This window comes from Theropithecus gelada, chromosome 17, assembly GCF_003255815.1.
Source record: "Theropithecus gelada isolate Dixy chromosome 17, Tgel_1.0, whole genome shotgun sequence".
Classification (NCBI taxonomy): Eukaryota; Metazoa; Chordata; class Mammalia; order Primates; family Cercopithecidae; genus Theropithecus; species Theropithecus gelada.
This window is the reverse complement of record NC_037685.1, coordinates 40901143-40917126: the sequence shown is the minus strand read 5'-3', so window position 1 is coordinate 40917126 and position 15984 is coordinate 40901143. Positions and strand designations below refer to the sequence as shown.

Sequence of the window (15984 nt, the reverse complement as noted above, 5' to 3'; positions counted from 1 at the left end):
CCTCCCAGGTTCAAGTGATTCTCCTGTCTCAGCCTCCCGAGTAGCTGGGATTACAGCCGTGTGCCACCACGTCCAGCTAATTTTGTATTTTTAGTAGAGACAGGGTTTCACCATGTTGGTCAGGCTGATCCCAAACTCCTGACTTCAGGTGATCCACCTGCCTTGGCCTTCCAAAGTGCTGGGATTACAGGCGTGAGCCACCGCACCCAGCCAATACCTTGTGTTTTATAATTCAGATCCCAACCAAAACCCAAGGGAAAAACACTAGTATTTTTTTTCAGTATGATCATTTTAAACTATCTTGTATAATTTTTCTGGTTCCCATAACCACATCATTTTGGTGAATTCATAATCTGTTTGTTTTCTGTATCAAATATGTGGCACCTACAAATATCATTCAGAGTGTGTGAAAGTTAGAAGAGGAAAGTTAGAATAATTATGTTTGAATTAATTAGGTTAGTGTAGCTCACGTGGACAGGCATATGGTTATGGTTTCCCTCCAAAATTTTGTACATAAATCAGGAATTATTCTATGGTACCCATTCTTTCAAGATGTAAGGGAGATGGTACAGTTCAGGTATTCTAAACAGGAGTGAATATAGCCATCTCCCACCAAGAAGGAATACTGAGAGTTGCCAACTAGCACAGGTAGCTCCCAGTACTCAACAACTCACATCTATATTTAATATTAAATAATGGAAACGAGGAAAAAACGAATTCTTTCATAAGAATAACATAATCCCCTAAAATCCTATAGCAGAAAATCTGAGATTAGTTTACATAGTGAAACCAAGTAACCGTAGATGCCCCTGAGTATTTTTCCAGGGATAATATTCATGGCCCTGGCCTGAGGTTTTCCTTTTATATTTATGTAGCACAGACCTCTTGGGATCTTGAGAACTGTAGCATGTAATAATCAAAAGAAAGGGTATAATTTTCTTCAACCTATTAAGAGGAAACATGTCCCTGAGAATTATATAGAACACAATTTGTAAAGTTTGTTTTTAATTATGTACTACTTAGACCCTTGGAATGAAGTCCAAATTGTCCACATTTTTCAAATGATTTGCTTTTGTGCAATAGAGAGCCTGAGTTTGGATATTGTACTTACCCATTTATGTCACTATTTTAGTATTTTCATTTCCTGTTCTGTCCTGCTTAGAATTAGACTTAGTTAAGAAGGACTTGAGTAGCAGCAGATAACCTCACTGTAAATAATTAATAGTTCTCTTACAAGTTTATCTATAATAAAATCTCCAAAATCATCAAGCAGTTATCTCTAAGAATGATGCTAGAAGACCTACTAAACATTCAACATGTAACACTGCCATGGAAATGCATTAAAGGGATATTAAGTTTTTTAATGTTTTAACATTGCTATCTTGCAAAAATAGATAAAATGCTTTTAACGATTTATCAACAGAGAAGAAACAAAACATGGAAACACAAATGAGTAGGCTCTCTGACATTTGCATGCCATTCAGTTTTGATTAGTTCTTTCTAAATTTAGCTCATTGGCAGGTGCACATCTTTTCCTGGCTTTGCTGGCATATCATGTTGGTTCTACCACAGTCATTTAGTTTTGGAATCACCTGTTTAACTTCTGGCCTGATCTCATTGTGGTGACAAATCACACTTTCTGTGTAGAGGGTTAGAATAAACACTCAACTTGGACTTTTAAAATTCTGCTCTTTGAGAATTCACAGTTCATTTCTTTTGGTATCTAATGGTGTCAGAGACAATGTTTCTAGAGGCACGATTACAGGCTTGATTCTGTTTATTATCGCATCAGTTCTTCAGAATGCTGTCAGCAAGACTGCTAACATTTAAAGATTGAAGCTGAAGTACTCATTTTACCCATAGCAGAAACTTCTTACTTATAAAGCGAAATATAAATTACTTAATTGGAATTTCTTGGAAAGTATCGGCAAAGATGATGTTTCTTAAAATGAATCAGAAAGAAAAAATTACACTGTGCCCTGCTTCTTCCTGCCCATTCGTGATAGACCATGTTTATCTTCACAGCACTCTTCAACCTCATTCCAGTGGGACTGCGTGTTGTTGCCATCCAGGGAGTGAAAACAGGGTTGTATATAGCCATGAATGGAGAAGGTTACCTCTACCCATCAGTAAGTAAGACGCCAAAGATCTTGGCCATTCGTTCAATGCATGTAAGATAACAATGGCAGCAACAACAGAAAGAAAGTTCTGCATCTATTGTTTGTGCCAGTTTTTGCCTTAGTGTTCAATAGTTGCGAGAATGCTTAGAAGCTGCTTATTTATCATCATCAATGTTTAGTAATATGAGTTTATCTAAAGGAAGTGTAGTACTGTGTCTTAAACAGTGATTTTGCCATAGTTTAAAAAGCAACCTAGTTTACACATGAATTGAATCTTTTGTATTTCTAGTTAGAGTTTCTTGTACATTGTTTTAAAAGAAACAATATGCATTCTAAAAAAAAAGAGAAAAGTAAAAGGAGAGTGTTTTTAAAATCAGAATTCAAAGTGTGTGGATATTTTATTGAAAAAACAACTACTTATAATATTGAAATGTGTATCTCTTGCAAGCCTCTGTGTTTTGTGGTAATATTTATTGGAAGCTGAGCACTTTTCTAACCATACGGCCTCTTCTGAAATATTTTCTATTTACAACTAATTTGCACTCAGATATGCTGTATTCATGCATATAATGTAGTTAGAATTCATTTCTGCCACAGGTTTAAGCAGTAAAGACTCCAGTTAAAGGTGCTTTTTTCTATTATCCCTTGAGCAAAAATTGATGAAGTCTTAAATGCATTAAAATATGCTCTTACGTGTCATCCTCATGTAAATTCTTTAAAACTCTGTCATTGTTAAATATCACCACCAACAAAACTATAGGTAAACATACACACACATTTCGTGTGTGTGTGTGTGTGTGTGTGTGTGTGTGTGTGTGTGTGTGTTAAACAGANTTGTGTGTGTGTGTGTGTGTGTGTGTGTGTGTGTGTGTGTGTGTGTATCTTAAACAGAAACATTCTCCAGGGGGCCTCCCAGAAAATGTAATCGATTTTCTTCAGTCAATTTGGGAAATCCTATGACATGGAAATGAGGTTTGAGCTGTGGATTCCCTTCATGGTGAGCTCAAAAGTGCTGGCTCTTCTTATTCTTGAGCCTTCAATCTGAGTTCCCTGAAGCGTGTCCCCGCACGCAGAACTGGGTCCCACATTATGCAAATTGTGTTCTCTAGCACAAGATAAATATGCAGCATGTTGCCAGCAAGATCAAACTAGAATTCCCTATGCTCCCTTTAGAAAAAATTAAATACAAAAAGGATCACTTCCTAGAGATGCTTTATTTTCAGATACAACTCAATCTTGTTGATTTGGAATTTGCTCTTTTTGTTTCTTTATTTTCTTCCCAAGTAATATTTTAGAGGCCTCAACATTATTAGATGCAGTGTGTCTGCTGTAGCTTCTAGTTCTACTTTCTGTTAATAATTGCATCACAATGCTGTACTCTGATACATATGTTGATGACAGGGAAATTGAAATGTTTGTCTTATCATTGTGCTGCTGAGAGAGTTGCTTTTCATTTTTTTATTTTTATTTTTTGTCATGAGGTTGTAAATGTATGCTATTCTTTTTTAAAGGTAGGGTGTATCATTCTGAGTATGAGTCTAAGCCCAAAATAAAAGTACTGATTATGCTTGGTGCTGGCTAAGCATCAGGAATAGAAACAAGAAATGCGTTAACTACCAAGTCCAGTCGCCTGCATTTTGAATACGGTTTCTGCACGCAGGAATCAGATCTCATGAGGGTCACTGAGGGCAATAGCATTTGCCCAGGGTGAGTCCCAGGAACAATTTCAGCTTATTACTGGGTGTGTTGTTCTCTCCCCTCCTCCTTCCTTCTGATTCTCCAGTTGCTTGGCTTCCAGGCCTCCCCTTCGGTGTCTTTATTCTCTGACTTACAGATGTTGGTTTTCTCTTCTTCCCATCCTTGACTCCTTGCTCTGAACCCAAAGTCTGGTAAGAGACACAGTTTACTCAGCCCCTACCCTAAGAGATCTCCTCTGCCTAAGCCAGGCCCCGGTACGCCTTAGCCATCTTTAGAAAGAGGACTTAGATAAAAACCAAAAGCAATTATGAATCTGTATTAGTACCTCCTAATTAAACTGCTCTGTTTATTTCAATGTAAAAAAATTTGAACTTCAAATATTTCAGTACAAATAATGTTTATCTGCAAGTATTTATTCCATAATTTGTTACTGAGGCCCTACTAAAATAGTAATATAGAGCAAATATAGCAATTATTATCCTATATAAAAATAATAGCTATACCTATACAATAACAGTAGTGGTGATATTTGTACAATCCACTCTGCCTAGCACTGTTCTAAGCACTTTACCTGTATTAGCTCATTTAATTATCCCAATAACCTTTTATAAGCAAATATTATTAAAATAAGGACACTGATAATACAGAGAATTTAAGAATCTGTCCAGAGTCACTCAGGTAGCAGATAGAAAAGATAAGATTGGAGCATAGTTAGTATGACTCATTAGCTTACATTTTTAACTGTTTTATTGTACTGCTTTTATGTGCCAGACATTTTTTCATAATACGGTCTGACACCTTTTCTAACAAGAAGTTATAAACACATTATGATGTAATGAAAAACTTTAGGGAATTGTTACCTAGGGAATAAACTGTATTTCAGTGAAATTATTGAGAAGTATAATTTCAAACATAATCTGTTTCTGTTAAAGATTTTTGAGTAAAAATTAAAACCATAGAAAATTTGTCAAGAAAAAGTTTGATATTGTATAAGGGGTATTAAATATTTTTGATATTTATTACATTTAACATTTGAGCTTTAAGTTTTAAAAGCCATGAGAAAAGTTGTTAAGTCAACTAAGAAGTTTTGAACTAAAATGAGTACATTTTTGAAAAAATGACAACTCCAGTCAAGCTCAGATTTAACGAAAAAAGTTAGTGGAGATTTAAATTTGAGAAATAAATTCATCCATTTTAAGCTATGCCAATTTTTTAAAAAATTAATTTAATTTTTGTGCAGTATAAACTAGTGTCTAATATGGAATTGATGTTTTTGAAGATCCATAGGTTTAGATGTAGTCGATAAAATACTAAGGTCATTTCAGTTGAATTCTGGTGAATTAATATCACAACGGTGATTTGACTTGAGGTGTATCTTCCTCTATTTTTATTTCAGGAAGTAACTTTCATAGTCCTTTGCTATCCAAATAAGATATTTAATGTGTCAGATAATTCCATCTTCTGGAGACAGAAAAAAAAGTACTTGACTGAGATGTAAGTTCCCATTTCCAATGCTAAAGGTGCCTGTTCTCTGGGGGATTTTTCTTCAATATGACAATAGTTATTTCTGTTGTGTTCCTAATGATTGCAATATAGTACTTGATATTGTGTTATAGGAGATTTAATGTCAGATACAAGCCATTTGATTGAAGGTACAGTGTGGGCTACAAGGACACATAACAGAAACTGGCAGAGTAATAATTCTGCCAAAAATTAGACAGTTTAAAATGATATTTGTGAACCAAAATGTACTTTAACCACCTATAACTATTTCTAGTGATGAGAGAAGCAGTCAAGTTTTTTGCTTGCTTGTTTGTTTTCCAAACCTGTGACTTTTGAAAGACTAACAAAATCCTCCATAGAAAGCCAAGGTTTGGAATGTAAATTGTAAACAATAAGGAAAAACTGGGAATGAAAGGAAAACGTCATTCGTCATCAGGGCAGGGATAAAGGATAGTTGAAGTGAGAATGTGTTTCTGGCATAAGAAAGATGGAGAAGAAAAAGAAGGATGGAAAAGAGACTGATAATACAGTGAATAAATCTCTAGGCTTTATTCCAAACACCTGGGTCCTGGATCTGACAACCAATACCTGTGTTAAAACTTCCTAATCTCTCCTAGTCTGTCCCCTCATCTGTCAGATTACAGGATTTCTCTTGAATCCTTCAAGTTAATTGTGGGGTTTAGAATTCTGGTTTTAGTCTGATTGATTTTTCTGAATGATAAGGTAATTTTACATAAAATGCATAAAGATTCATTATTGGTATTTTATCACAGGCTGGCATTTATGAGAATATTATTTTCCTCCTGGTGCCATAAATGTTTCCATGTTCTAGGTGCAGGCATCTGGGCGGTCATAAGTGCCAATGTTCTCCTGAAATTAGCATCTCATCTGGGTCTGTTGACCAGATTGTATAGGTGGAGAGAAAGATAATCCCTTTTCATGTTAATTTTAAAAATAAGCAAGGAAAGTGCACGGCTACCATGTTTTACAAATATTAGGGCTCATGCGAATCACCTGGAAAGCCAAGAAAAGTATAGATTTCTTGGATCACCCTCTAGATATTTTAGTTCAGTGGGTCTAATGGGAAGCCCAAGAATCAACAGTTTTTAAGGGTCACCCTCCCTCACTTCTGTTGGTTGTTCTAAAGTTACTATTTCAACCGTGAACAACCACACAACAAGCATTGCTGCAATGGTCTCTGGGGGAGATGGTGATAACGTTAGACCAAGGTGATGGTAACAGAGTTGGTGAAAATCAGTAAATGGACTACCCAGGCACTGAAACTAAATATTTGGATTTTCTAACTTTTCTACCACTGAGCTGAAGTTTACAGAAGTTTGAAAGCAGACCAGCATACTGCTTCACTTATGCAACAACCAGAACTTCTGGAATAGGGGCTGGTCACCTCTGTGGGCTGGCATTACCTCTCTTACCTATCGATACAGGATGAATATGTATATATGCATGTTACTTATTCAAGGAAAGCAAGATAAATGCTATGTATTCCTCAATAAGCATTTTCAAGGTCCTCAAAGTCTTATCCACTCTACATAAGATAGTGTTCTGATACCATATCTTTCAGGAGCATTTTCAAATGAGCGTCTTCTACAAAAGTGGTTTCACCTGCCCTCCTCTGTGCCAGCAGGCTTCTCTTATTGATGTGTCCTGAGTTGTGTTTCTGTCTGTCCTTAGCTTTTCAAGGGCACCCAGGCATGAAAGCATCCAAGCTACTCACCTCATCCTTCCATGAACTGTTCATCTTCTTGCAGGATCCATAATTCTAGCAAAACAAGATGGAACAATGTTAATTTCCTCTTGACATTTATTCCTCTGTTCATTGCTCAAGTTTAGGGTATAGAAATACAACTGCTCTGTGTTATCAGTGTGGTACCTATCATCCTTCAGAGTCTTTCTATTCTTCCCTAAGAGTTACACACCCAAAGACATACATGTCCTTCACCTGTAAGTCCACACCCATGGAGTATTGCGTGAATTCATTGCCCATCCCCGGCACCTGTCCTGTCTCTGAGTAACACTTTTACATGCCTATTCTCATAAAAATGTCCACTATTTACTCAGGCATTGGCAGGGCTTCCTATTCCTCCTCCCCCAGGTTTCATGTTTATTTGTTTTGTTGTTGTTTGCTACCAGGCAGCGCATGTGCTTAATCAAATAAACTGAGCTCCAGTGGCCATCACTGGGCATCAACATCTATCGCAGGCAAACCAAGGACCTTGGCAGCATTTGAGGGTTGCTCATCCTGGGGAAGAGCCTTTCATTCTCCCTGGGAACCCTAAGGCAAAGCTATACCAAGTTCATCTAGTTACACACAGGTGCCCCTTCAAGAATCGAAATTCCTCTATTCTTCATCTTTCATTCTTCATCTCTCTGAACAGGTTGGTTTCTTTATCATATTTTAAATTTGAGATGATTATTAATCTCTCCAATTATTATAATAATCTATGACACTATGCATGTTTTTCTGCACAAACAATATCTAACACTTTTTGAGGATATATATACACATATACACACATATATAATTCCTATATGTATGTGTATGTTTCATTGGAATTATGCATTCTGCTCAAATTATATGTATACTTATCCCATGATTATGAGTGTTTCTGTTTATATTAATAAAATGTTAAATAACAGTTTTAACATCTGCACATACTTTAAAGCTTTACTTGTTACGTTTTTTTTTTTAATTTATTTATTATTATTATACTTTAAGTTGTAGGGTACATGTGCATAACGTGCAGGTTTGTTACATATGTATACTTGTGCCATGTTGGTCTGCTGCACCCATCAACTCGTCATTGACATCAGGTACTTGTTACGTTTTAAAATTTTTTCTTTTCTTTTTTTTTTTTTTTTTTTATAAAGCTTTACTGTGACTTCTTTCACTTTACACTTCAGTTGGATATATCTGCCAGGTTGAAATGGCTATTATCCTTTCTTGGTATCTTGGCTAAGATAATTTATAGTAATAATAAAGCAAGTATGATATTTCAGCTAATTTTCCCTCCAATGCTAATTTCAACATCCAGCATTCATGTAATTCCCATGACATTGAATATTGATGCACAGAATGTAATTGGTTATGTCCAAGAATGCCATTATCTACCTAGGTTCACTAACTGGAAAGAAAAAGAATTTGAGAAACAAATACAGCCAGTAAACTACATTTAACTAATTATAAATCATCTTTTGGACATCCAATTTTTTATTTGTTAGGCTGAAGCTAGATAACAGAGATAAATTACTTCGATACTATCCAGATTCCAGTGACATTTTATGGAAAATAAAGAAAGATGATACTTTATGGAATATAAAGAAAGACATTGGACAGTGAAAAAGATACGGACAGCCTAAGAAAAAGAAGAGGCAAAAGGATAAATATAAAGGAAAGGAGATAATAGAACAGTAGTAGTCAGATGCTTTGGCAGCATTGTGGAAAGAAAAGAGAAAAGAAGAGAAAGGAGAGAGGATGGGAGGATGAAATTGGAAGGAAATGAAGAAAACCCATCACAAGAAGAGAAAGGGAGACCTTGTTTTCCGCTCACTCCACCATGTTCCTGGAGTCCACCTGACTCCTGATTCTAACTTTCTACATGGTGTGGAAAAACAAAACCATCCCTCTTAAAGCCCAACCTAGTCTCCTACCATACCAAAATTACCTTATCTGTTATAGCTCTTTGCCCGCATTCACCTATTTCCCCGTCCTGAAAGTCTTCTTCTAGAGTGATGGCTATGCTTGCTTCTTGTGAATTTCAGGCAAAACAAAGAACAAACAAACAAACAAAACACTATGATCATAGTTAACTTCCAGAGGATTTCACTGGTGACAGTGAGAATGAGTGGAAAGGGATGTCAGCAGTATCTAAAATCTACTGCAATCGTCAAAATAAGGATAGGTGAAAACTTGAATTAAGAAAGCAAACTAAGACTTGAAAACTACAAAACATTTGTCATTGTGTTTTCTTGGCTTGTTTTTGGATAATTGTGTGTGTGTGTGTGTGTGTGTCTGTGTGTGTTGTGGGGACAGGGATTCTATGTGATCTGAATGCCTTTAGGTGAGACATGCACTCCACTGCAGCCAAATGGTAACCACTCCTTAATTGTAGAAAGGAAGACACCACACACACAGGCTCCCTTTGTTTCTAAACATATGTTGACTTTGTTTATGTGCCTGCAGACACTAGTGTCAGCAACTCCTGAATTGAGGGGGTGGAAAAAATGAGAGATATTTAAAAGTTTTCTGAGGGACTGTGGAAAGAACTTCATTGTTGTCTGGGTTGGAGATAGCAGAGTCAAAGTTCACCTGGTAAGACTAGCTTAGAACTAGGTAAGCTGTGATGCTTTTCACTAAGAAAATAAAGCCCAGAAGCAGGATGGGGTGGGTGGATGGAGTAAGATGCTGTATTTGGTTAGGGACTTGCTTAGTTTGCCCACAGAACATCCAAGTGGATTATAGTCACACAATGACTATTGGATGATGGTGAAGCTCATTGATCCTAGAAGGATCACGTCTCAGGGCTGTTTTGGGAAAGGTATGCAGATAGAATCACTCTGTGACAGATAGTAATTGTTGTTCTATTCTTCCCGCGTGTGAGACAAAGATGAACATGCTGGTTCAGTGACATCAGCATAAAGTTAGATATTACAAAGAAGTTTATTAAATAGCATGAGGCCTTGAGAAATCTTTCTCACATATTTTGATTCTTAAGTATATAGAATCTATATGGTCAATTTTGGATGCTGGATAATAGAGCAGAATACTAGCTGAATTAAATTCAAAACTTGTGTTTCTATAAAATTGATGCTAATAATATATGAAGGGAATATCAGGGCTTCAGATCCTCTCATAGTGGTTCATAAACATCAACATCTATAAGACTTACTCAAATGGTTTTGCAAATGGCCTGATCTCAGATATTAACAAAACAGAATCCAAGACTCCAATTAAGTGGTTTCAACATGCCTCAAGAATCATAATTTTGAGGGCCAGGCACAGTGGCTCATGCCTATAATCCCAGTGCTTTGGGAGGCTGAGGTGGGGAGATAACTTGAGCCCAGGAGTTCCAGGATGCAGTAAGCTGCGATCACACCACTGCACTCCAACCTGGGCAACAGAGTGAGACTCCATCTCTAAAAAACAAAAAAGGAACCATAATTTTGAATATGTATACCAGGCATGACTAGTGCTGGTGACTGAAGGAGAGTATCCTTTGCCAAACCAAGGTCTAAACTACTTTCCCACAAATCATGACTTTTCAACTGCCTACTTTTATGTGTACCGTTGGTTATTATCAATGCTGTTATTATAATTTATAAATTCCTAGTTCAGTTCAAGCCCCTTGAAGTAAGCAGAACGACATGACCATACATAGATCTCACCTTTTCCATTAACCAGATGAGTTGGCCTTTGGGGAACTCATCTCTTTGTTTTCACTCTGCATATTAAAAAAATGGCAACCAATTACGTAAATGTCAAGAAGGCCAATATATCATACAGTAAATGACAAATCGACGTTAACATTGAAACAACAATTAATAGCCACTAAAATCTGAAGCAAAATTGTGCATCTTTAAAAATTATACACACATATAAGAGGACTCATGACTGAAATCTCAATATACCATCTGTCCAAGTTGAGTTAAATTATTTTCCTTTTTTAAAAATACTTCTTCTTCTTCCTACTCCTGGGAGGGAGAGTGTATGGGAGCTACCTGTCAGGCACTGTGAGAACCCTGGGCTCTGAACAGATACTGGGTATTTATCTCAGTATCCTCAATGCGGCTCCAATAACTAATCCCATTTCTTAATCACTTTGGAATTACAAGAACAATAATTTATTTTAGAATTTCACAGAAATATGAAAAAAGACTTCAGTTTTCTTTTTTCTAGAGAAACAACTAAAACAATTCTTACTGAAAAGCCAAACTAAACATTTTTCTTCACATGTTGTATACTAAAAATTGGCAAAATAACTCCCTCAGTACTTTCATTGTTTTTTCTTTTTTATGTTATTTGTTTCTGCTGATTTTAAAACTATAGTTTTAAAACTGTAAACTGTTGAAGCAATAGTGTTTATTTATTTGACTGAAAATATTGGCTACATTTTTATTCTAATATGACCTGTCCACCAAAATTGATCTAACACATTCTAGAGCTAAGAGAAAAATAATGATGACAAAGATAGACGCAGATGCAGTCTTGTGAGACCTAAGAGTTTCTACGGATGTGAGTTCCATGCACACTACATTTTAAGTTTGGCTTCACTACGTTATGGAAAGACATATTGTGTTCTGTGCTATTTAAGGTTTCACTAAATGTTGGTTGTTGGTGTTAAGATAACTCATCCAGCCTGGAATGCAATTTCATGGAAAGGGTGCACAATGTTCTTTTCAGCAGAAACACATTAGATCTCTGAAGGGTTTTGTCCAGGGTTAGACCTTGGTTTTAAGATTTGACCACTCCACCATGTTAAAGAGAGATGAGTCACATGTTAATAAGCATGTCCCAGCCCATACAAAAGCACCATAATTGGTTGCTATTTGCTCTTCCAATAGAGGTAGAGACTGAATGGGAATAACGTATTTTTTGTGTGAGGCTTAGGAATAACTAGATTTTTGTTCTCTGACAAGGTAGAAATATTTTATTTGGACATTCATCCTGGCTCCTATCTATTATTTAGCAGAAATCATTATGTGGGCAAAAAAGATATATTATTCTACTTTACTATTAAGCTGACACTAGTGTCTAATGGTACTAACCCAATAAATGGTGAATATTGGTTTATTCCATGAGAAAAGCATCTGTTGATGTTATGAAATAAATTAACTGTGTGTGCCCTTCATGAGGAAACAATGACAAAGAATTGATACTTAATGACTCCCGGTTAATGTAAACATCTCCAATGAACTCACCTGCCTTTCAACTGTGGACCTTTTCTATTACTATTTCTATTACCTACACCTTAGACCATGTGCAAAAGAGATGCCTGTCACAGCAAATTATTTTCTATGGTGGGCAATGCTGTGTTATGGTTTAAAAGTATTGGATTCCTAGCTGTATTTCAGACATAGCTTTGAAGAAATCAATGTCTTTCTTGCTTATAGGTAACGAAGAATAAAATTGTAACATGATGATATATTACCTTTGAGAGTTGTCTTATGACAAACGACTGTTTTATTAGAAGTGAGGTAAAATGCTTACAATGCAAAAATGCAAATTTATTTGCGAGTGCCTTCTTTGTGATCAAAATGTGCTCATATTCTTATGGTTGTATTAAATGATAAAATAATGGTAACAAAATTATGCAACTCTGGAAGAAGTCATAACCTCGACCACATTATTATTTAAATATTGCCATTTAACATTTCACTTCCTGTTTTATAATCATAAATTGTTATCAAAAGAAGTAATAACATTTTTGTATTAAAATTATCAGTAGTAATTATTGAATAAAATTCTTCCTCTCGGTATATAGTAATAAATAGATATTACCAGTTGGATAACTCTGCCTCCCATTTAATGGTAGCCACTATGCCTAACTTCTACACTATTTTTCAAAAATATCAATTAGAAACCTATATTTCTAGCAATATTAATAACAGAAAAATCAACTTTTAAACCATTCAAAATTTGTGTAGACAATTTTTACCTAGAGGTGAAATAAGAAGCATTCTTTTAATGTCCATGGAGAAATAAACTCTAACTTGAAATATTATATTACAATAATAAAAATTATTAAGAAATTTTTCCACGGATGCCATAAATGGTTTAGCTATTTTCCTAATGCAGTTTGAGTCATTTGAAAGACGGTTTTACAGAGTTAGCAAAGCCAAATGTATACCCAGGAGAAGGAGCAGTGAGACTTTATTTAATTTAAAATTACATTATACAAGAAGGCTTCCACACTGAAGTGGATAGACAGAAGAATTACCTGGGGCAAGAGTTCCCCTGTGTTTAAAAAAAAAAAAAAAAAACTTGTAGGAATTTGAATGCAGACAAAGGTATTATTAATTTTTATGCATCATTCATACAATAACAACAACCATAAGAAGAAAAGAAAACCATGTCAGCAATATGTGGTTGTTTAAATGCAAAGTATGTTCAATTATACTCTGGTCCTCTGAGCCACAAAAGCCAGTCTTTATTTTACTTTATGTTTCATGGTCAGGCCTTCAAGTCAATTAGAAATCCCTCAGACTTTTCAAATCATGAACTATCAGGTCCAAAATATGCTATTTTACATTTTTTATAAATAATAGCTTCATTTTGTTATGTTTCTAATAGTGATTAGAAAACACTGCTGAATGTGGCACATAGCAGGACTTAATTTCAATTATCGGATATTCCAACCATTTTCTTAACAAGAAAGAGACTTGCCCAGGGGTCTCCTGAAACATTTCATATCTGGCAAATGATTAGTGTATACTAATTTATTCAATGGTAGAACGTTAAAATGAACTTAACCATTCTGTTCAATGTCTAATTGCATTTTCTATTGATGTCAGTGTTTTATCTAGAAGGATTTGGTACTTTAAAATAGTTTTGACATTTAAAAAGTGATATGTTGCATTCTTGATTATGTGAAATGCTGACAGTAAGAACAGCAAGTTGAAGATGAAGACACATAAAGCCCAGGTTGTGCAAAGGTAGGAAACCCAAAGCCCAGAGTCACTGTTAATATATTAAGAAATTATCGTTAATGTCACTTCAAAGTGAGTTTGTTAAGGGTAAGTCTATAACCTGAGGGGTTGAATGCAGAATACATGGGTATGATACCACTAGAGAAAAGTAAAATTAGTTTATTAAGTATGTTGTGTGTGTGTGCATTTGTGTACAATTATTATATAATCGTGAACTACTAAGACAAAGTCTTTGCTACACAATGAAAAGGGTACACACATAAAATCTGTTATTCTGATATGTACTTATAGGTATTTTTCTCTTTGTTATAGTTAAGAGATTTTCCTGCACACTCATTTGTGGAGGCTGTGAAAATAAAATCCATCCTTAGGGCTATTGTATAAGATTTATAGCCGGGCGCGGTGGCTCAAGCCTGTAATCCCAGCACTTTGGGAGGCCGAGACGGGCGGATCACGAGGTCAGGAGATCGAGACCATCCTGGCGCACACGGTGAAACCCCGTCTCTACTAAAAAATACAAAAAAAACTAGCCGGGCGAGGTGGCGGGCGCCTGTAGTCCCAGCTACTCCGGAGGCTGAGGCAGGAGAATGGTGGGAACCCGGGAGGCGGAGCTTGCAGTGAGCTGAGATCCGGCCACAGCACTCCAGCCTGGGTGACAGAGCAAGACTCCGTCTCAAAAAAAAAAAAAAAAAAAAAGATTTATAATTCACAACTTCTGATATTTTTAACTCTTCAAAGGCAAATGACTTCTAGAATTCATTTCTTAGGCTACAGAGTGGGATTGATAGGTGGACAGATATCATGGGAGGAGAAAATACCAGCTCAAAAGATTGAACGAGAGCTGGCAACAGGACCAGCACTTATTTTTAAGCATTTGGGCCTCTGAGTGACCTTGAGAATTCTGAATGACTTTTTACAACACGATGATGATATTTGAAATGCTTTCCAAGAAATGCGTAAAACACTCTATTACGTTTTATCTAATCTTCAGGTATTGTGATTACATTCTGGCAGAATGGTGGCATTAATTATACTAGGTCAGCAAACATCACCATGTCCATCATATACACATGAGGAACAAGTCAGAATTTCAACAGCTCTGCAGTAAGCCTGGTGGGTTTAGTGCCAGCGTCCAGTATTCTCCTCTCTCTGATAGTTCTTCTAATACCATACAGAAATCTCAGTGATGAAACATCAGTTTAGCAGGGAATGAATGAATGCTCTTTCTTTTCTCTTATATGCTTTGGGATCACTCTTAGAAATCTTCGGAAGATTAAAATTATGATAACAGCAATAAGTATTTATATTTATGCGTGCATACAGATACATACTTGTTATAATCTCAAATAAAGATTCCATCCAAACACATGATTCTTCTAAATTGTACTCACACAGTTTGAGTACCTGTAAGATATCTGCAAATGTGGTTAAAGGTAATAATTTCTAACATTGTGTTTGCCTGCGTTTAGGAACATATCTCAACAGTACTGTAAGGTAGAATAGATAGTTTAAATGAGCATTTTTATCTCATATCATATAATAGTGATTCAGCAAATATAATGGTTGTACAGAGATGTTTGGGACTGAAACCAAAACTGAGCCATCAATGCATGTAATAATTTTGAGGTCACATAATGAGTTCGAAATAAAATTAATAGAGAATCCTTTTCTTTTGATGAGGAGTTAAAATATATACAATGAATACTTCAGTATCAATCTGTAATTTTTTTTTATTCCCCAAAGTGATTAGTACTGAGGGCTATAATGTGGGGGAACATTTAAAATATTTATATGGCCATGCATGGTGGCTCAGGCCTGTAATCCCAGTGCTTTAGGAGGCCGAGGCAGGAGGATCACTTGAGGATAGGAGCTTCAGATCAGCCTGGGCAACATAGCAAGACCCTGTCTCTACAAAAAACAAAATTTTAAAAAATTGTCCAGGTGTGGTGGTGTGCACCTGTGGTCCTAGCTATTTGAGAGGCTGAGGAGGATCATAGGA

The 15984-nt window shown here is 35.9% G+C and overlaps 1 protein-coding gene across 19 annotated transcripts in view; it reads left to right on the top strand.

Moving 5' to 3' along the window:
• The window catches only part of FGF14 (fibroblast growth factor 14), a 683901-nt gene that overhangs the window by 537647 nt on the left and 130270 nt on the right, over nt 1–15984 (top strand). For all 19 annotated transcript variants that reach the window (XM_025364149.1, XM_025364145.1, XM_025364143.1 and 16 more), the window contains one exon: nt 2026–2129. In XM_025364149.1, the coding sequence (XP_025219934.1) occupies nt 2026–2129 (104 nt within the window). The remainder of the gene's footprint in view (nt 1–2025; nt 2130–15984) is intronic.